This window comes from Macrobrachium rosenbergii, chromosome 21, assembly GCF_040412425.1.
Source record: "Macrobrachium rosenbergii isolate ZJJX-2024 chromosome 21, ASM4041242v1, whole genome shotgun sequence".
In the NCBI taxonomy this organism is placed as follows: Eukaryota; Metazoa; Arthropoda; class Malacostraca; order Decapoda; family Palaemonidae; genus Macrobrachium; species Macrobrachium rosenbergii.
In genome coordinates, this window is record NC_089761.1 from 16199890 (window position 1) to 16223889 (window position 24000).

Sequence of the window (24000 nt, forward strand, 5' to 3'; positions counted from 1 at the left end):
AGACTGATTGATATATAGATATATAGACGTGTGTGTTCATTTTTTAACATTATGTCCTTACCCGTAGTAGGGAACCTTCAAATTTTATAGAAATAATAAATCCTGGATGAACCCCCTGTGCAGAAACCTTTCACAAAACTAGTGGCTCATCAGGCACGTCCAACTCCACACACACACTGCTTCTCGCAAATGCTTCCCGGTTCTTTCACGAGTTTTTGCCGTCTCTCTTCACTATCCTCAGCAGTGAGGTACTGTCTACAAACATCAACCATTCACCATTACATACACGATTCATTATCTTATCCGACAACTTAGCACCTGCAAATACTGTACTGTCCTTTCTCTTAATTCTCAGATAGCTCCATCCCTAAGTTAATAAAAAACCACGGAGACATGGCACACAATTGTCTCAGAGTCACTTTAACACCAAACCAGTCACTTCCACATCTATATATTTTAACATACTCCTCGTTTTTGCCATAAAACGTTTGATTTTATGAACTTTAATATTTTTCAACACCTTCTACGTAGCTGATCAGTTCTGTCAGAGGCTTTTCCAAGGCCCATATAAGCCACATTCAGACTTTCCACTTTACTTCCAAACTCATCATATAACCGATACCTAGCAAAACCGTCTTCTTGTCTAAAGCCAAACTGTCCTTCCCCTATCAATCCCAATGTCACCCGTCTTATTTTCTTAAACGAAATCGTACCATATAGCTCCCCCGGTATGTTAAGAAGTGTTATAGTTCTGACTGTTGTTTCTGTCTTCTTCTTTTCTTCTTCTTCGTCTTTAACGTGCATTTTTCCCATTATTATATGGGGTAACACGATGCCTTCTTTGAAGGACAAGGCCGTAGCCTCGATCGGCTGCCCTGCCTGACATCGCTTAGACCCCGGTAGCGAATGTTACATGTTACCAAATCCCCAGCCCCTTTCTCCCAGCAGCGAGGAGAACTGTGTCACCTTTACTTTTATACAATGGAACAATTATTCGTCTTTGTTGTTCCTTCTGAACCTTCCCTCTTCTAGATTTATCTTTCCAATCTTCGTCAGTCAATCGATCACTCTCTCCACGGTAACACACCATCTCACTTGTATTCCTGTCAATTCCTAGTGTTCTTCAGTCCCACAACCATTTTCAAACTCATACTAACCCTTTCCACTTCAGTGTCATTCAGATCTGCCCTCCGCCTTGCTTTTACATTCCAGATTAGACAAAATATTCTTCAAAACACTTACGACATCGACCCAGGACTTCGTTCACTTCAGACAGAACACCAATTATATCTTTTGTATTGAGCGTCAGTTGTTCATTAACAAACCCCCCCTCTCTCTCTCTCTCTCTCTCTCTCTCTCTCTCTCTCTCTCTCTCTCTCTCTCTGCCTGCATGTACTTCTCTGAAAAACAACTTATTCTTCTTGAAGTTCTTGGTCACCTTCTTCTTTATATTAAGTGCCTAATTTTCTCTAACAGTTTATTCTTGACCACCAAAGCCATCCCCCAGTACACCTGTATATCATCTCTTTATCATGCAATTACAAATCATATAACTATTTTCCTTCAATAAACCTTTCATTTCCTTGTAGTCAGCTATCTGTCTATCGATCTACTTAATGTTATTTTTCGCCAAGAAGCCTTACACACACACACACACACACACACACACACACACACAATGTATGTGTATTAGCGAATATCTGTATCAGTTTTCAGCGGCCGATTTATAATGACAACTACATTATTTATTAGACCTTGTTTTAGCAACACACAAAAAGGAATTATTACATAATAACAGTTTTGGACTGCCTTAAAATCTTATAAGATTGAATAAAAACAATTGTTCAATAAAATTTGGCGGCTGGCAGCCGGGCAGACGCTACGACACCACTTGAATCCTTGCCGAGGAATGCATTTAATCCAGGAATGCATTTTGTCTTGTCTTGTTGTGCGACAAATTATCCTAATGAGTGCCAAATGAATCCCATTCATTCTCCATTTTGGTTCTATATTTGTTGTTTAAAAGAAACTCCAAACAACAAGAATGATCGGTTAACTGATAAGTTTTATGTGAAGATGGATGCTAGTTTTACGGTTTAATGGCAATTTGTGATTTCTTAATATTCACTGACTTACTACAGTAGGTGGAACAATGTCTTAGTGATTTGTTTGTGCTATGTTTGCGTAAGTTTGACTGCAATTTTATTTGTCATATTTACCTGATTGCTCACTTTTGATGTTCTCTGAGAATTTGACAATGTTAATCGTTTAAAAATGTCAACAAAATCCTCAGAAGTTAATCTGATATACTCTTGCAATTTAGCATACACACACACACACACACACACATATATACACATGTATGTATGTATGTATGTATATATATATATATATATATATATATATATATATATATATATATAGTGTGTGTATGTTTGTATCTGTGCGTGTATGTTTGTGTGCAGATGCGTAGAGATACAGAGCATCTACAGGAGAAAACCACCACGTATGGTTGAATACATCCATACATACATACAGATACATTATATATATGTATATATATATATGTATAGTATATATATATATATATATATATATATATATATACAGTATATATATAATATACGTATGCAGGTATATGTATATATATACATATACATATATACTGTATGTGTATTTACGTATAATTAACGGAGAGTTTAACAATCGTTCGCAGAGCGGGGAGATTCCCTGTCTTCCTTTCAGAGAAATTTGGACATGTGACCAAAGTCTACCGTGAATATGTGGCGACTTTGAAAACCGGATATTGAACGCGCAGGCGCTCTTGGCTCCTCGCAGGCACATGCGACATCACAGAATGACCAAGGTCACATGGTCGTACTGATTAACTGATATTATTTTATTTTGAACTTTGCATCACTCTTGAAATGATTTGAGGGGAAAAGTACGAAAATTATCAGAAACTAATTTTGATGTTTTTTTACTTATTTGTTGTAAACGCACGTATCTTCAACATTTTCCTCCATTCAGCTATTAACCCATCCACACACACACACACACATTGTGTGTGTGTGTGCGTTCGTGCGCGCGCTCGCGTAAGTATACGAAGCCGCCTATGTTTTAGAAGTGTATTCAGGAGAGGGGTTCATCCCTGAATGGGTAAAGACTGGGGCAGTATTGCTTCTCTGTTTTTGCTAGATCCACCCTCAGTTCAAAAGGAGCAACTTTATTCACTGCTATACTCATGGTCGTTAGATTAGTGATGCTAAATAACTTCGTGTCTGGTCAGTACTTAGGTGGGTGGCCATCAAGAAGGACCAAATGCTGCTGGCACATAAGTACCTTGTACGTTACATCAATCTGGCGAGCGGTGGTGGTAGCAACCTCGCCCGAAAGAAATTGATGTTTTCCTTAACAGAGGAAGAGGCGTATAGTGAATTACTGTAGAAAATGTCTGTCTGGTTGACGGGAAGTTTGGTTATCTGGTTTTGTTTTATTGCTGAATGACATTGTTACGAAAAGTACGTAAATTTTATTTCTTATATAAAAGATTTAATTATGAGAACACTAAGTTGTTAATCCGAAATGACAGTTTAGTCTTCAAAGGCAAAGTATGTGACATTTGCGTCAGTCAGCGCAGCTTGTCGTAAAGACTTCGTTGTATTAGGCATGTGCATGTCCTAAATGTGATAATAATGATCGAAATTAATACCAAGTGAAAACAATCACTTACCGAGTGCTATACACATCATCATTAGTGTATTACGATTATTGCCTCAAATATTGTTACATAATTTATATGAAGGCCAGGTTTTTAGTATGCGGAATAATTCCACTAAAAAAGAATGAAAGACCAGGATGCAAAAAAATAAAATATTCGCGAAATCTATATAAATTATCACAGATTCCTGTCCCTTATCAACTGTCATTTCCTCTTCCGCGTACACAAAGAGATAGAAGAGACTCTTTTTATTACAACAGTGGAGAGCTGCCTTCTACCTTTAAATGGCTGTGAGTAAATAACAGTGCCCTCAGGAAACTCGGTCTGGAAGGTCTGATTAAAGAGGAAAAGTGTCATGACTGTATAAGTGTTCATATGGGTAAACAAACACATAAATAGAATAGTTATACACATAAACATTATAAAGGTATATATATGCATATCCATACGTATATATATATATATATATATATATAATATATTATATTATATATATACATATATACAGATAAAAATATATATATATGTATGTATGTATGTGTTGCATTGTCATAACTACATTAATACATTATTTTGATATTATCGGTTCTGCCACAGATGAAAAAATAACAGACACCTGTCAGGTGTGGACCTTTAGTTCGTATTGTCCCTCTAGCATATACATATATTGATTTCTACCGATATGTATCGGTTCTGCGTTAACGACTTGGAAATACAGTCGAAACCGGTCAGGATCTTCACCCAGTCTCCTAGTTTTTCACCTGAGGTAATGTCATATGCACACACACCCACACATATATATATATTCATTAAGGTACAAATGTCGCTTAATATCTAATTCACGCTACTTCGGGGATATCACCGATGGGGAATTATCACCGAAGTGGAATTTTTTTTTTTTTATGATAAATGAATCGGTACCGCTGGGTCTCGATCCCTCGACACGGTACCTTCCAGCGACTCCATTCGACGGTCAAACCATTGAGCCACCAGAGAGGTAAAAAAAAAAAAAAAAAAAACTCCTTCGGTGATAATTCTCCGGGGATATTCTGGGATGAATTAGATATTGCGACATTTGTAGCTTCATTAATATATATATATATATATATATATATATATATATATATATATATATATATATATATATATATATACTGTGCGTGCGTGTGTGTGTGTGTGTGTGTGTGTGTGTGTGTATATGACATTACCTCAGGTGAAAAACTAGGAGACTGGGTGAAGATCCTGACCGGTTTCGACTTTATTTCCAAGTCGTTAACGCAGAATGTAAATTATATAAATCACGGTGTGAAAAAATTTCATATATATGTATATGTATATATACATATATATAATGTATGTATATATACATATATATATATATATATATATATATATATATATAATATATATATATATACATATATATATATATAATAATAATAATATATATATATATATATATATATATATATATATATATATATATATATATATATATATATATATATATATATATATATATATATATATATATATATATATATATATATATATATATATATATGACATTACCTCGGGTGCAAAAAATAGGAGGACCGGTTTCGACTTTATCTATATGCATGTACATACTGTACATCTACTATATATCACACCTTCCCAAAGACAGCAATAATAATGAGGTCAACATAATTATCAGCAGTAGCGAAGGACTCAGAGTAGCAAACTCATGGGCAAAGAACGACAAACAATAACGCACTCGACAACATCAAAACGTAACAAAAGGAACTATTCAAGAAAGAAAAACGACTGGAACACCAACAGCACCATAAAATCTTGGGTAATAACAACTGCAACAGCAAGAACTATAAATTTTGAGGTATCACATACAAATTCAACATTGAAATGTCAATGCAAAAATTGTTACGAAGACATCGACAATAAAAACAGGTGCAACATCGGCAGATTCAACGATGAACACATACAAGCAAGAACTCGAATAAGCACCAGAAGATAAAGTAAAATGATGTAAACTTGCAATGTTGGCTTGCCATTCGAGTTCTTTCTGATTGACGCGAACATGAATGTTACACGTGGATCTACGATGTTTCTCTCTCTCTCTCTCTCTCTCTCTCTCTCTCTCTCTCTCTCTCTCTCTCTCTCTCTCTGTCCGTACTTACTGCTGTTTATACATGAGCTTATTCGTGAAAATTTTGATAATGTATTTACAATTATATTGACCATACTTTTAATGCGATAGAAATTTATTTTTACAAACTTAGTGACAAACAGAAAACCAGACAGATATGAAGCAGAAAGAACAAGAGAGAAACAGACAGTTCTTTGAAATGTCTTAACCACATGAAAACAATGAATAATTCAGACAATTAGGCGACTGACGAGGAAAAGACAAGTGAAACAGTCGGTCCTATTCACTAAAAAGAGAATATAAAAAAAATTACGCAATAACAACATAACTGAATAAAAAACGAGATGAATTCCATTTTTCAGATACACCCCATAATCACGATGAGGAACGATATTGGAGAGCCTGTCCTGTATGCAAAAACATTCATGTTACCCACAGATGTATTTTCCTAGAAACTTGGGAATCCCAACCATACAAAAAAGATGTTTTGCTGAAGTTACTTAACACACTTGGACCGATAGCTATATTTAGAGTGAGGGTGAGGCAAGTATTGCTTTTTCTATTAAGTTTTGCATTCATTTATTGTTTTATCTCTGCATCCAGCACCCTTGCTTTAAGACGCGCTTGCTTTATATGAACTGTGGGACAAGTATCCATGCAGAATGGGATTGCGAAAACCCCAAACCGGTATGTGAGAGCAGTACAAGCCAACGCTATCCGCTTTGCTGCAAATATACTGCAAGCATAAAAGATGTAAATATCATAGAAATTAATCCGCGACAAAGTTATTGTATATTTATGTACCTATTACACTGGATCATGCTTATAGGTAATGGCCAATTTATAACATCAGCGGATAATAAAAAAAAAAAAAATTGAGGGTACGGGCATTCAAGAGACAGGATCAGGTTTTCGCGAATGAACAGTTAAGAAAATAAAGACGTATATTCATAATGACGTTCGTGCATAAAAACATTTAGTAAACCAGAATGAAAAAAAGCATCAAAACGAAAATAGTTTTCAAGATAAAACCGGTAAACTTAACAAAAAAAAAAAAACATACCCCAAGCAGACACAACCAATACATACGAAAAAAAGACACGAAATCAAGAGGACAAACCCTCTTTCCTTTCGAGGTCCTCTTCTTTGGACCTTGTTTCCTTTATCGAAAGTAAACAAAAGCGACACAGGACCAAGGACACAGACAAGGGGGACTTTCCCTCCTTGGGAACCCGGGGCTCATTCTGACCTTCAACAGAAACTGCATCTTTCGTGGTACAGCCTTTACGTTCAGTAGATGCGAGCGGGGCTTCGCATGCACAGCTGTCAACTGAAGCTGTAATTACAATTGTGATAATGTTGGTGATAATGAAGAAAGTAGCAAACTCTCTCTCTCTCTCTCTCTCAAATTTCTGAGGACCTGAATACGTATTTTCTTTCATGAATGTTACGATTAAATCTTGCTTTATTGGAAATAATTGTCTCAGGACGGTGAAAGTTCTGTTACTAATGATGAATACAATAACAAAACGATAATAATAGTAGTTGTTCTTATACGAGTATTGTTACTACAACTGCTACCACCACCGTAGTAGTAGTAGTAGTAGTAGTAGTAGTAGTAGTAGTAGTAGTAGTGGGAAAATTTAACTGTCATTCATTTCAACAGGCCTCTGAATATATTTGACGCTCCGGAGAATGTTGTTTTTGTTAGATTATGCTGGCTTAATACCAGCTAGGGTTCTTGCTCCAATGAACAGCACTCAGTAATTCCAAAGAAATATTTCTTATAGAAAATGATCGACTACAAAAAGATTTCTGTTTAAAGGAAAACTTCAAACAAATGAGGAAGAAAGAAACTTCCTTTAACCTTCGTCAGTTTGTCCTTGTCATGATTCCACAGAGGATGTAGCTCACAGGAAGGTGGAACACGTAATAACCGTTCGTCGTCTCATTAACATATTTCATGGTGAAGGGGACAGTGATAAGTGGTACCGTAAATGTAAAGGAACTTCTTTCCCAGGACAGAAACAAATAAGCTGTCTTTATGCAATGAACCAGAACAGTAGAAAACGATACACAAAGGAAAATAAAAGAATAATAAACAAAATGTTCGAATTTTCTCTTCATGCAGTGGTCGTCCTTCCAATACCTCTTCACTGAGGCTCCTATCCCTTGTAGAGTCCTTCCAATAAACATTCCTGCATTTTTCTCACCACTACCTGGTTTCGCCTAACTCGACGTTCTCAACACAGTTCCCTCTTTCCCACTAGTTTCTTTCAACGACTTTTGTTGAGTCGCTTGTCCTCAATCCGCTCAAAACATCCAACCAACAAAAGCATGTTACCAGAATCACTCAAATATGTCGACGAATGTCGGACATTCAAACCGCCGAAACTCGCTACATTTAAACATAAGCGCTGGAAGGGTATGGTTTCAGTGGCTTTAAATATTATATTCTCGCGCTCTTGAGACATCCTGGTAACACGTACGCACGCACACGCGCGCTGACGGAAGAAATCATAACATCCTTTTGTCTTCACTGTGGAAAGTAACCAGAGAGTTCTCGCTTTTCATCACATTCAAGCACACTATAACCCTCTCTCTCTTATTACAGTCATTATAATTGACCGTCCATTTAATTATTAATTTTTTTATGCATGCTTTTATTAGCGTTTTACTTTGCCTCTCGTTTTGTAACACTTTAAATCTCTCTCTCTCTCTCTCTCTCTCTCTCTCTCTCTCTCTCTCTCTCTCTAAGAAAGGCCTAAGAATGCTAAAATACATCTCGGCATCTTAATTACTGTCCTGCCAGATAATTTTGCTAACCCCTCACCCCACCCTCTATCCAGCTCTCGTAGCACATACAAGCCATGGCTGGTCTAATGCTGTTAAGTGAATGCATGACTTTAAAAAACCAGTTACAAAATTTATGTGAAATATTTACAAACTTGTGCTAGTGAACGAATGAATACACATGCTAGTAAACTATTAGGTGTATTAATAAAACTGTCAACGTAAAGCAGGAAGGATAATTAGACCCTTTATTCAAGAAACGAGAGAGAGAGAGAGAGAGAGAGAGAGAGAGAGAGAGAGAGAGAGAGAGAGAGAGAGAGAGAGAGAGAGATTTAAAGTATTATAAAACGAAAAGCAAAGTAAAACGTTGATAAAAGCATGCACAAGAAAGAATGAATAATTAAACGGATTGTAAATTATAATGACTGTAATATGAGATAGGTGAATGTACGTTTATAGATAATGAGAGGAATTATACACGATTAATAAGGTGTACACACCCAGACATATTTCTTGTTGCTAATATTACCTGGCAGCGGCTCAGAATTGAGATGCCTTCCCTGCAAGTGATAATAATAATAATAATTTCATCAAAACCCTTAATTCCCTTCTCAAGGCATTTTGTTAAGACAGGCACGGGTGAAATAAGAATATTAACATCTCCCAACCTTGTTGCCTAAAGCGCAGATATAACTGTGCGTTGGTGGCAGCCTTAAGGCAATATTGATGGGTGTGATAACGATACCTTTAATTTAAGGGTGAAATACAATAAAGGCATTTCAGAGATCGAGTGTTATTGGGATGAATATACCAATCTACCAGTAGAGGTATTAGCACTTAAGCTGATACAGCTACAATAATAATAATAATAATAATAATAATAATAATAATAATAATAATAATAATGGAATGCGATGGAATAAACACATTTCAGAATTGTTAAATATATATATAAAAAGGTTATTATCCCAAATCACAAAACCAACTAAGCAATACTGAAATCACAATATTCGGAATAAATTAATCTCATGGAGAACATTATGCGATACCGCTCATCAGTTTCAAGTTCCCTTCCATTAAGTTAATTTTTGTCGCTCAGTATGCATACATTAAAAGTAATAATCTAACAGAATTAGTTATGTCAAATGAAAATTATTTGAAAATGAAACTGTGGCATAACACCTAAAATCATAACATCACACGTCTGATAGGACAACACTCCTGTGATCCAAAATTTCATGTGATTGGGAATTACCAGAGAAACTGAGATAAAATTTTTACAGTGTAGACATGACTCCAAACGACCTTTGGACGAATTATACGATCTTTAGCACGTGTCATTCCTTAAGAGAAAAAAGCTGATATCCAATAAAAGGTAAAATATAAATATTAATATAACAAATAGGAGGGAATGAATATCGCACGTTTTCTGTATAATAGTGATAATGTTCGTAATTAAGCTATTCAGTGCAAATTCTTCAATTTTTCAAGGATAAAGCCTAATTACGGTCATCTTCCGTCAGAGAGAGAGAGAGAGAGAGAGAGAGAGAGAGAGAGAGAGAGAGAGAGAGAGAGAGAGAGAGAGAGAGAGAGAGAATATGAAAACCTCACCATTACCATAAAAGTAAATTTCGTTTCCTCTTTTTTTTTTCTTCAGGCCAAGCCCACGCAGAATCAGTTGGCCTTGAAGAGGAAGCTCGCGCTTTCCTGAAGGAGTTGGACGAACAGGGATCCAAAGAGTGCACAAAGGTCAACTTTGCCAGCTGGAACTATGAGGCCGAAATCACCGACAAGCACAAAAAGGAGAAGGTAGGATGTGTTACAAAATCATATGCTTTTGTGATCACCTTGCAGAAATTTTTTCCCATTTCCTGTAGTCTCCTTCCCCTCAATGGGCGGGTCTGTCTGTTCCTTTGGGAAGCAACCCATATTTTCCCTTTTTTTGGACTCCAGAAATAATCATAGCCGGGTTATTTTGCTCTGTTGTTGATTTTCCACTAATTGAAGATAAATATTATAAAACCCGCCACTGAACCAGTGAAGTGGGAGTGTATTGTCAGGGAAGCCATCTTTGGTATTAGTAGTTGAAAGTTCAGGCTCAGGCAGAAAGTGGAGTTGCTTGCAATTATGTTTTCTAATTACGTTTTTGATTCAGCGGCTGCTTCATTCCTTTCACTGGCAAGCTTTGAGAATCACTTTCTTCTATTGTTTTCTATTTATATAACCTTTATCCCTTTAAGAGTTAGGTTTATCACTTTTACTGATCTTTGCATCTCAAAAAATATTCATTGTCATATTTTGTTTCCTTCATATACCCTCCACCCACAGCCGTTAAGGAGCCGAAAGAAAAGTGTAATTTCCCCAAAAATGGTGACCTGCTTTTGTCAAAATGGCAACCCTTGATTCTGGTCCTCTTTCCAAACTTATTCTTTCGAAACATCTTGTTCTCCAGGCGGAGGCACAGCTGGTGTATGCAGACTGGGAGAAGAAATCCTGGAATCAAGTCCAGAAGTGGAAAGGGAAGTGGGAAAGTTTCAGTGATCCTTTCCTAAAGAGACAATTTAAGTTCCTGTCAGTCCTGGGAACTGCTGCTTTGCCTAAGAAGGACCTCGAAAAAGTAAGTTACTGAGTACTATATATATAATGTGTATGTGTGTGCGTGAGTGCGCGTGCTAATATATATATATATATATATATATATATATATATATATATATATATATATATATATATATATATATATATATATATATACTGTATATATATATATATGTGTGTGTATGTATATATATACCGTATATGTATACTGTATAGTGTTTGTATTTGTGTGCGTGAGTGTGTATACATAATACATAAGACTTTTACTTATATAATAACATTTTACTTGAAATATACATGTACACTTCGGTGACAAAGTTTGTTCACATGAAAAATACAATCTTAAAATAAAGTAGAATGACGGACGAGAGTTAACTGATGTGGAGCGTTTTGTTGATTAACCTAAAAATATTATCAGAGGTTAAAAATCACAGGTGTGTTCTGTGCCGATTTGTGCCGAAGATTTAAATTTAGATTTATATTTAGATGATGATGATGATTATTATTTAAAATGTGTCCAATGTTATATGATGACGATGATGATAATGATTATTATTTCAAATGTCTACCGTCATAAAAAACATTCATTGTTCAACTGAGTTTCCAAAAAGAATATTGCAATACAGTGTATCTAAAAGTGTGAGGAACTCGTGAAGTTAAAGAAGTCAAAAAAATCATTGTAGCTATATATATATATATATATATATATATATATATATATATATATATATATATATATATATATATATATATATGTGTGTGTGTGTGTGTGTGTGTGTGTGTGTATATATATATATATATATATATATATATATATATATATATATATATATATATATATAATATTTAGTATGTGAAATAAGAATGAAACGTTACACTGCTTTGCTTTTAATACACTGTATTAAATTTCGCATACTTTTCTTAATTATAGACGCTCACTTCAGTTGTTGAGAAAATATTTTAGTACATGATTAAAACTTTCACAACAATATATACAAAAGAAAAAAGTTCCCCTTAAGCTCTAAAAATCTTATCTTTAGATTTCCAATTTGCAATACGTGAACAAATTCTACAATATTATTTTATGTTGTGTTGCATAAACATCTAACTTAAGCAAAAATACTGTCTATAATAATATATATATATATATATATATATATATATATATATATATATATATATATATATATATATATATATATATATATATATGTGTGTGTGTGTGTGTGTGTGTGTGTGTGTGTATGTATGTTGTTCACGTTTATTTCATTATTAGAATCAATTTTACTATTAATTTACATTTCACTATATACTACGCCTTACATATAAATTTCCTCATTAACATGAAAAGTACTAGTGTAATAAAATCAAAGTACATATATTTATTTAAAATATTTTTTATAATGCCGAAAAGATCAGGAACAAGCCTAGCAAGGTGCCTAGTGCGCTTGCGCAGAACAGATTAGTCGTGGATGAAAAATAAGGAATAGGAGAAAGGAGAACAAAGGAGTGCAACTGATAATATTTAAACAAATAGTTATGCGCGTCAATATACCTACGAACGTAGCCAATTATACTTTTCTTGCTAAGAATTACAATTCCACGGCTCTGCCATTCTTTGAATGAACTAACCACCGTTCATTTTCTTCTCAGCTCAATCACCTGGTCACCGAAATGCAGACGACCTACAGCACTGCAAAGATATGTGACTACAAGAACGGCAAAAAGTGCGACCTCACGCTGGAGCCAGGTACTGTCCAGTGTTTTTGTTCTTGTCGTTGTCTGTCTCTATTTATCTATTTTTTGTTCTTCCCAAGGGTTGGTTTGTTGTTTTCTCTAACGCGTTTCCTTGTGTTATGTTGTGTTTGTTTAAAGTTCATGTGACATCAGAGCATGCGACCTTATTATGGTGAAGCCAAGTACTTTTTTTTTTTAAAGTTCCTTTGTTGTTCTACCGCTTTGTTGCTTTCTGTAAAACGTTTCTTTGTTGTTTGTTTGAAGTGAAAGCGCGTAACCTCATGATGGAACCAGGCACAGTGCTTGTATTGCTCTCTACGTCAATTGGCGTGCTCCAGCAAATTTTCAGTTGACAAGAAAGCGCTCTGTTGCGTTGGCAACGTGGCATTCCTACGTACAGTATTTTTACTTGCGGTATTTTGTTTTGAATACCCACCAAAAAGGCGGCGTACGCTTACTTTGGGGAATTTGTTTTTCTTTCTTGAAGTCCCGTGATGTTTACAGCTGAATGTTCTTCACAGTTTTTATCGCTGGTATTCTTATTATTTATTTGACCGATAATGCTGTCACTACTCGAATGTAAATCATAATTTACAGTAAGTCAGTCTTTGTAATGAATAAATTTTACTTCTAAAGGTATGCCACATTAACCTCTATCTATCTCCTATTTCATCTATACGTCAAAAATGTTGAGAAACAAAACAATACATGTAAGGATTTGCTTAATTTATAGCCTACATTACACTGATAAATATACATACATACATATATATATAATATATATATATATATATATATATATATATATATATATATATATATATATATATATATATATATATATATATATTGTTTTATTCATATTATTTCATTACTTATATGTTGTCTAATGCAATCAGCAAGCTTTCACTATCGTAAGCTTCGTAACTGTCTGTTGAAAGAAATCAGCTTAGCTGTACCAAAAACGTCCAGTTTTTAAGTTGCGTACTTTTTTTTATCACCGTTAATCTCGTTTCGTGATTTCCTTTGACAGCCAAAATGAGTGAATTCTCAGAACGATTAAGAGTTAAAGACAAAAAAATCTTAAACTATGAAAGAAATTATAATTCCCACGGAATGACCTTAGACCTGAGCAGAAACTTGAGCAACGATTGAAACATACATAAGTACATACATACTGTACATACATACATACATACATACATGAATTTTTATCACATCACCGTGATTCATATACAAGCAGTAAGCTACAAACGTCCTTTAATATCCAAATCGCTCTACCTCGGAAATAATATATTTTCATATATGTTACCCGAAGGGGAATTTTCTAGTTGATAATAAGTTCGAGTCCACGAGACGACGAACTTATTATCAACTAGAAAATTCCCCTTCGGGTAACATATATGAAAATATATTATTTCCGAGGTAGAGCGAATTGGATATTAAAGGACGTTTGTAGCTTAATACTTACATACATACATACATACATACATACATATACATACATAAAAGAAACGTGCATCCCGTGCTATTTAGTTCAAAGTTTCTTCAAAATCTTAATCATTTCCTGTGACCTCCAAAGCAAATTCTCAAGATCAAAATTATCAATTAATTATTGATAATTAACCTGTATTTTAATTTATATGCGTACCGCAAACGTGTATCCGGGAAAAAATCTAATTATCATAATAAACTTGAAGAGACTAGTTTATTAGGCAAATGAAATAAATATTACTCAATTCTATATACAATAATTTTCATATTTCATTCCAAAGCAACTCTCTAATCCAATCCTACGCAGGTCAGTGCTAATCATCTTTGCTTGGCCAATCCTCGAATTCCCCCCGGGGAGGAATTTCACTTGTCCATTTACTCTGAGTGCAACTGCCCACGTCAGGGGTGAGGAGACCTTTACACTTTCATGAAACTACATCATTTCGAGGATTTTATCACCTTCGGCGATTCACGCTTTGATAAAGCCAATTTCTTATTCGTTTTGAAGGTTAAATGTCCGTGTCCGTGTGTCTGTGCGTTATACATACTGATTATATACACTATATATATATGTATGTATATATATATATATATATATATATATATATATATATATATATATATATATATATATATATATATATATATATATGTGTGTGTGTGTGTGTGTGTGTATGTATGTGTGTATATGTCATTAAGCTACAGTCGTTTAATATCCATTTTGCATATTAAACGACATTTGTAGCTTAATGTTTGTGAATATGAAAAAATGTCACGGTGATGATAAAATTGATGAAAATTATATATATATATATATATATATATATATATATATATATATATATATATATATATATATATATATATATATATATATATATATATATATATATATATATATATATATATAGTATATATATACACACACACACACATGCAAAAACGCATAAATACAATATATGTGAGGTGAGTGTCTGCAAGCAATTTCGCAAGCGAAAGGTATTTCCGACATTTCGAAATCATACAGTCTCAGGGTAACACATTTGCTTTTTAGTTACGTTTCCCCTTCCCAAGGTTTCTCCTCTGCGCTACGCTTAAGGTCAAAATTTTAAACATGAAGTGAACTAATGACCCCTGAAGCAATCCATATCACATTCTAAATTCTCTCTCTCTCTCTCTCTCTCTCTCTCTCTCTCTCTCTCTCTCTCTCTCTCTCTCTCTCTCTCTTGCTATCATTCATTTCCTTCTATGACCTGACCAGTATCATTAACCTTGATGTAATATGTGCTATCTATCATCTTGAGAAACTCTATTAGAGGTCAGGCTACGCAACAGTAAAAGCCTTGTTCAAGCAGTGGGCATATGTGTCTGTCTATACGCACGTGCGCACGCGTAGTGTGTCTGTGTGTGTGTGTGTGTGTGTGTGTGTTTGGGTGGGGGGGGGGGGAGGGGCTTGGAGAGGTGAGATGGGTTAATGAGCGTAACAGGTAGGGGAGCGCTATTAGCGTTACCTTCGACGAGATACCAAATAAGTTATGGTACTGATCTACACAAGTGTTCAATTAAATATGACCTATAATAATGATCAACAGATTCTCGTGTGCATGTATGTACGTATATACTTGTATAATTACTCGTCTACACATGAGAAAAAATCTGGTGTGAGTGGTTATGCAAATTCCCATCTTGTTTTATTTTTTTTATGAATATTCATATAGCACTTTGAATATATATACCAGTTTGTGTTATAAATGGAGGTTAATGAATGCGCAGATGTAGAAACATGCACAAATTAACATTCAAGTTAGTCTGTTTGTATAAGTGAATGCGTACAAATAATATTAAGTTAAATGCTGACAATGATAATAAGCTTGTAAGTTTGTATAATGTAAAAGTGATGTCACGGAGGAAACTAAACATCTTTTTCTACACAATTAAGCTAGACAGGTGTGGTGTGTGCACATCTAGCTGATGCCCCAGACATGGGTGTGGTTACACAGAAACCGCAGGTATTTTGGAAACCTCGTTCCACCTTCTTGCCCCATACTAGAACGCCATTTTAGAAGTCCGGTTTAGTTGCTGTAAGACGAAAGGAAGGGGGACAATTTCCTACATAATTTTTTCTTTTTTTTCTTCTTCGTTTTCCACTGCTGCAGTTCGTTTACTTGTTTGCTTGTTTTGCTTTCATTTTTGCAGGATTTCCCATGAGCAAGAACCGGTAATGACACAATGCCCAATGAATTTGATTACTTCTGTCATTTTCTTGATCTCGCTTTCATTGCTTTTATGACTGAATTTACAATTCTTACATCTTTTTACAAATACTTCTCAATTCACTTTATTTTATTTTTATCACCAGCAAAATTTTTATTTTGTATTCGATCGCAATACCAATCGAATGTATTCCTCTTTCTGGCAGTAATGTATAATTTTTTATACATTAAAAAATTTCACATCCGAGTTACTGGGATAAAATTACAAACTTTTTCTCGTATACGTACTGAGTGAACCTAGGGTAAGCAATTAGGTAATGAGTTATTCATCTATTCGATTGCTAATTAAGCGACCAAAATCTGAATTAATCTAAAAGATTATAAATATATTATTTTCCCATCAATCCAGTTATCAAATATTTAATCTTACCTCTAGCTAATCATTAATGTACAATCCACTGAGTCGCGCACTTATTTCCCTACATAATAAATAACCAATTTGTTTACATATTCACCCACCAGCTTTGGACACAATACCCTCGTTCAAGAACACCCATTGACCTTCAGCCTCCTTAACTATCCAATTTGCTTTGACACTCGTTTCGTGAGGAAGCCATAAAATTTCGAGTGAATAGAAGCGTAACCTAGAGTCGCATTCTAAATTGAGTCTGTCTGTCTGTCTGTCTGCGGGTGCGTGGTTCGCAATGCTCCGAGACACAGTGCGGATTTTCTCATATATTACGAGAAACTGGTTAAGGATTTGGTGGTTTAGAGGTTACGTTTGTATGCATTTGCGTGCGTGCGGGCTTGCAAGAACAGTTGAACAGTGCTTCAGGCGATACATTATATATATATACAATAATCTTTAATAGCCTGTATTGGCCACTTTAACAAACATGCAATTTACAATTAAGAGATCTCGTGTATGGAGGTTAGTCGAATTTAAGTTTACCAGGTAATTAGTGAGAAATGCTACCCCATAGGGGGATTGCAGCGTGCTTTCGGCCCCTAGCTGCAACCCCTTTCGTTCCTTTTACTGTAACTCCTTTCATATTCTCTTTCTTCCATCTTACTCCCCCCCCCCCGCCTCCTAACAACTGATTCATAGTGCAAATGCGAGGTTTTCCTCCTGTTACACCTTTCAAACCTTTTACTGTCAATTTCCCTTTCAGCACTGAATGACCTCATAGGTCCCAGTGCTTGGCCTTTGGCCTAAATTCTATATTCAGTTCAATTCATGATACTATATCTTTGTGACTGACGTGGAAATCGTTCATATAAAGTCAAACAGAAAAAAAAGTACATTAGTTTGCAAATGAAATAATGGATATAAGATGGTAATACCGTCAGTAGTAGATTGACTAAAAGTGGAAAATATCATTATTTTTTAGTAATTTACGAGGTCCTGATTGTAGAAAAATAAATATAAAAAGAAAAAAATTGGGTTTTAACATGTTTAGTAATGGTTAGTTAATCTAACATTACCAATATATGCAAGCGCAATATCTTTATATATATATATATATATAATAATATATTATATATATATATATATATATATATATATATATATATATATAATTATATATATATGTCAACAAAAATAGTTTATTATCCAGTTTACTACAACTTGGGAACACCCTACACTCGAGGTGTATTATAACTGACAAGTACTTCGTCCCCAGAAAGGACTCGAATCGTTGGGTCTTACTGTTCATCGCTGTTTCCAAACCAGGCAACGGTTCGGTTCCTGCCGGGGACGGAGAACTTATCACTTATAATTCCCTTTGGCTGTAACATATTCCCAAAGTATAGCGAATTAGGTAAATGATATGTGCAGCTTAATATTTGCCAGAATAAAAAGTTACGAGCGTATAGGTGACAAAAATTCATATATACACACTGTATATAAAAAGTATATATATATATATATATATATATATATATATATATATATATATATATATATATATATATATAATATATGCATATACATAAATATGAATATATATATTATATATATATATATATATATATATATATATATATATATATATATATATATATATATATATATATATATATATATATATATATATATATATATATATATATATATACATATATAAAGTCTATGCATATAGTCATGCTGGGAAAATTACTTGCCATTCCATCAATAAAGTTATTTTTTTTTTTTTGTGGCTAGCACTTGTGTTGGTGACCTTCCCCGAATAAGACACGTCGATGATGATACCATCAATGGTATCCAGGTCAAAGTGCTGCTAGGCAACCTCAGTTGCTTAGAATTAAAGAAGCAAAGCTTTCAGAGCCACTCCCTCTACGAGAAAAGGGGCTAGATGCTAAAAAAAAATATACATAAACTACGGACTTGCATCATTGTCATTGCTCCGAATATTTTTGTCATTTTTTTCCATGACCTCCTTTGAAGGTTGGTATGAGGCAATGGGAGTATGGAGAGGTGCTGGGTTTACAGGGAAGAGAAGATAGATGCAGAATGATTTACATATTTTTGGCACTCAATTTGTGAGATGGTCATTTATAAAGTAATCCTGTTGCCTGTTGTAAAGAGTACATTTAAATAACTTTTACCGCAATTTTATTTCATGTGTATTTACCTTACATTAAAAAATTCAGATACATTGTATACACACACACGTGTGTTTATATATATATATATATATATATATATATATATATATATATATATATATATATATATATATATATATATATATATATATATATATATATATAAGGACACAGCCTCCTTCTTATACACTATCGTTAAATTGCATTATAACGGGGGCTTAATAATCCTACAATCAAGATCAAGGTTCTCAAGTTGATTTACTGATTTACATAATTTATTTGGTTCAAAAGTCAAAGCTTGAAGGAAGGCAGTTAAACGTATGGTAGTGTTTTCCACTTAATCATGCTGACCGTAGCTCGGTTACTGGCAATGAAAACATCATCAGTGCGTATTACCACAAGTGTTTGGCAATAGCTTTTTCTTCTCACTGTTATCCGCAGTACATACATTCCCGGACGTATTTTTCATTTGTTTTTCTTTATTACAATTCTTGCTCTCAGTATTCGTTAGGGTTGTTCACATTCATTCCAAATGCATCACCCCACTTCTACGGTATTAACAGCATGCTGTCAAAATAAATTTTCACTCGACCGCTTTTCTCTTTGACCTAGCAATAAACAATCCGTTAATCACATCAGAGAAACTCGCTCTATTTACAACATCTCCTTCAAGTGAAAGTACGTTGCTAGGAAGTTTAAAAACGAGAAGGCAAAAAAATTCATGAGAAGCGTCGTAACTCCGTCCAGTTTCGACATCCTTTGAGATCCGATACGATCAGGATCTTCTGAGGACGTCTGGTACTTTTTTCTTCTTTATTTTTGCGCACTGCAGACGAGGTAGGCGCATCTTCCAGTATGTTTTCTTTGATGTCTACTATATTGAAGACAAAGTATGTGTGCGTATATGCAGTTACATATATTTTCATACATACATATTTTGCGTAAAGTATAGACTCATATATATATATATATGCATGTACATTCAGTATGATATGAAACGCGTGACTACAATCTAGAGTAATAACAATATATTGTGCAGTAATTTCAATGCTCCATACTCTTGCTATCTTAAACGCTATATTTGCAATGCTGCCTTTTGACGGGAAATAAAATTATGATGGTTATAAAAATAACAGCAAATACACGCTAGAAAATGTTAAGGTACAAGAGTGAAGAAAGTCGAGTCCGTTGCTAAAATACAAAATGGATAAAAACGGGTTACAATACCCGGCATGCATCCCAAACGTTAAGCTCAGAGTTAATCATTAGGAATTAAATCTGCACCAGTTTCATTCTAATGAGACTGCTGACACATTTTTCCATTGGGAAAATGGTACAAGGGAAAACTGAACATCAGTTGTAAAATGGCCAATTGGCTTGCTATCATAACGGGAACAAATCGAAGGTGTAACGTGCGTAGCTAACTCCAAATTTAATTCACAGATCGTTTTTTAATGCTGGTTTTCCTTATTTTAAATGTGCGCGAGGACACAAGCCCATTTGTGGTACCTATGCATAATCATACACCTTAATAACAATGTCTACTTACTAAACATTTATCAATACATATTTGCATGCAAATTCGTACAAGAATGCACAATGTGCCTTTTGTAATTAAGAGGAATTTATCATAAACCATAACGTAAAATGTACTGCAGATGTTACGATATGCTACACATGTATAGTATATACAATAAATGCCAAAAAATATAAATGTATAATGAAATAAGGTATATGATCAGATATCGAAAAAGTTCTGATTTAACGATTTCAAGAAATTTCATGGAACCAAAAACGTTTACATCATAACAAACGAGTACTTAAATATAACTTTCCCATCTACTGTATTCTTTCTTCACGAAAAAAAAAAATCTATGCCAAAATTATCGAGTAAACCGTTCACGAGATGTATGCAAACAAATATTGTGGTGTCGAGTTTTCGTTAAAATTTGTACTAGTTGGTGTTTTTAGGAGCATTTAACACAGGTAGGCCCGGGTGGTGACCGCTCAAAAGTGTTTTATCGTTTCTTACCATCGCCAAAATCATTCGATATATGTTAAATTTGCCGAAGCAGCACAATTTTTCAAAGGAAATAAAATTACCATCGCCAGCAAAAGTAGATGCATTCATTACTGTTAGCATCTTTAGTTGAGGTGGTAAAGGGCTGAGGACTTTGTCCAAATTTTGTTTACAAACTGATGATGGGAAAGACATTTGCAGGAGCAGTCTTTATCCATTTGAAACACACGTCAAGACAAGCCAAGAAACGAGCGAATGTGTCTTCTCACTCTACCCTCTAAGAACTACAATTTCTTCAAGTTTCTCATTGGACAGGTAGGTACGTTCTCAGCTAGCACTCGGTTGGCCCTGCGTTCGATTCTCCGACCGGCCAATGAAGAATTAGAGAAATTTATTTCTGGTGATAGAAATTTATTTCTCGCTATAATGTGGTTCGGATTCCACAATAAGCTGTAGGTCCCGTTGCTAGGTAACCAATTGGTTCTTAGCCACGTAAAATAAATCTAATCCTCCGGGCCAGCCCTCTCTAGGAGAGCTGTTAATCAGCTCAGTGGTCTGGTTAAAATAAGGTATACTTGGCTTCCCTTGGCTCTTTACTGCAGTCTTGTCTAGAGTAATGAAGAGCCTCGCGTTGGCGGATGGTTGTGCTAACAGAGTATAAGCTCATGGGTGGGCCACCGGATGACAGCAATTCCACCTGGGGAACGTCTCCCACTGTCATTGTGACCTCTTCCTCTTTCCTCGGAAAATCACCTCTTTCCAGACGGTGCAAAGAGGTCGTGGTCTTCCTCGCCAAGTGTGAGGTGGGTCGTTTTGTTACCTCTGTAGGTTTTAGTTGGGGTTAATTGGGTTTAAGAAATGGCCCTCGGGTTCCGTGTAAAGAGGTTCTGACCTAGTCGAAGTGTGAGGTGGGTGGGTCGTCTCGTTACCTTCGTAGATTTTGTTTGGGGTTAATTGGGTTTCAAAAATGTTACGGTCTACGCAGTCTCCACTGTAAGGAGTTTCTCTTGAGACTGTAATTTATTTTTCGGCAATAAGAGATTTCTGAAACTGGTAACTGGAGCCAATCTTGGTTGTGAAGATCTCAGAAGTAACATGATGGATGTTTCATGGAATTCTGTCAAATACTTTCTTTCAGATACCAAGGTTACTTTATCAAGTTATTTGTGATTATTTTGTTTTTGTTTTGCTTCCTTTAATAGAACGGATATTCTGCAACAGAAGACGAATTTCTTGAAAGATTTCTGATTCGAGTGGAGACAATCAAAATTTCACTTTCTTAAATCCTCGTTTAAGTTGCAATAAAAGTAGACGGCAAGAGATAAATCATCCATAGGAGACTCATTCACATATTTATGTGTCGTTCCTCGCTGTTAAAACTATGCCAATAATTATATTCAAATATACCAATTACAAATTACATTCTCTATGCAAGGAAACACGTTGCATCATATTCAAACGTTACTTTACAAGTGATCTTTACAGACATTTAAAAGTCGGAAGAAGCCTACATATAACATGTAGCCTATAGAATCAGTCCTGAACATGCTAAAGCCTCAATAAACATCATTAGAACCATCCGAAAATTACTTGTACAAGTGTTCTTGATGGTTCAAAACACACAGGTGTTCGATTTCTGCTTACTTCAGAGCAGTAACCAATGTTTGCATTTTGCAAACATTGGCTACATGCATATACATATACACATGTATATATATATACATGCACACATATACATATATATACATAATATATATATATATATATATATATATAATAAACACTGAATGTCACTTATATACATGAGATGCAATTTGTTTTTTCATCACAAATGCTAAGCCACAAAATTGTTCAATATCAGTTTACTATACTTTGGGAATAACTTTTACACAAATTCTCATTGGCCGTAAGTTATTCCCAATGTATAGTGAACTCGATATGTGTGAACACGAACACGCACACACACACTATATATATATATATATATATATATATATATATATATATATATATATATATATATATATATATATATATATATATATATACTGTATATATAATTATATATAGTGTATATATATATATATGCAAAATTTCATATATACACAAATACATATAAATAGATTGAGAGAAAGTACTAAGACTTTGTTTACAGACTCTTCAAATTCAAGAAATGTGAGCTGAAATGCCGGCATTAACCATACTGGTGGTTCTGTTGTCTGGCACAACGCTTTTACGTAAAAATGTTAAATTACTCTATTTGATATTGGTTCTTAGGTTCTTAACCCTTTTCAAGTGTTGGTTACTCTGAGTTATATTCTTGGTTTAGTTAATTAATTTTTTGTCAATGAATTTCATGAATTCTTTTATTTGTCTATGAAGCATTTAGGATATACTGATAATGGTTAAATCCCCCAAAATTTGTGCTTATGGTAAAGATGTGTGCAAACTTAGGCTTATTTATGTGTGAGAGAAATGTGGGCTGGAAAATTATGGGTGAAATTTTTGACTAAAACTAATTAGCGCATAAAAAGTTAAACGGCCATGAAAGAATAACGGATCGTGGCGTTAATAAAATTATATGGCAAATAAAGCGTGAGTATAAAAAGAGTGACGAAGATCTGAGCGTAGGATTTGATGCGCAGAATGGAATGGAATATAGAATTTA

General features: G+C 34.5%; 1 protein-coding gene across 1 annotated transcript in view; it reads left to right on the forward strand.

Moving 5' to 3' along the window:
* Positions 1-24000, forward strand: part of LOC136849709 (angiotensin-converting enzyme-like) — a 65145-nt gene that overhangs the window by 7005 nt on the left and 34140 nt on the right. The window contains exons 2-4 of the mRNA XM_067123071.1: positions 10318-10469; positions 11113-11277; positions 12912-13008. Coding sequence (XP_066979172.1) covers positions 10318-10469; positions 11113-11277; positions 12912-13008 — 414 coding nt within the window. The remainder of the gene's footprint in view (positions 1-10317; positions 10470-11112; positions 11278-12911; positions 13009-24000) is intronic.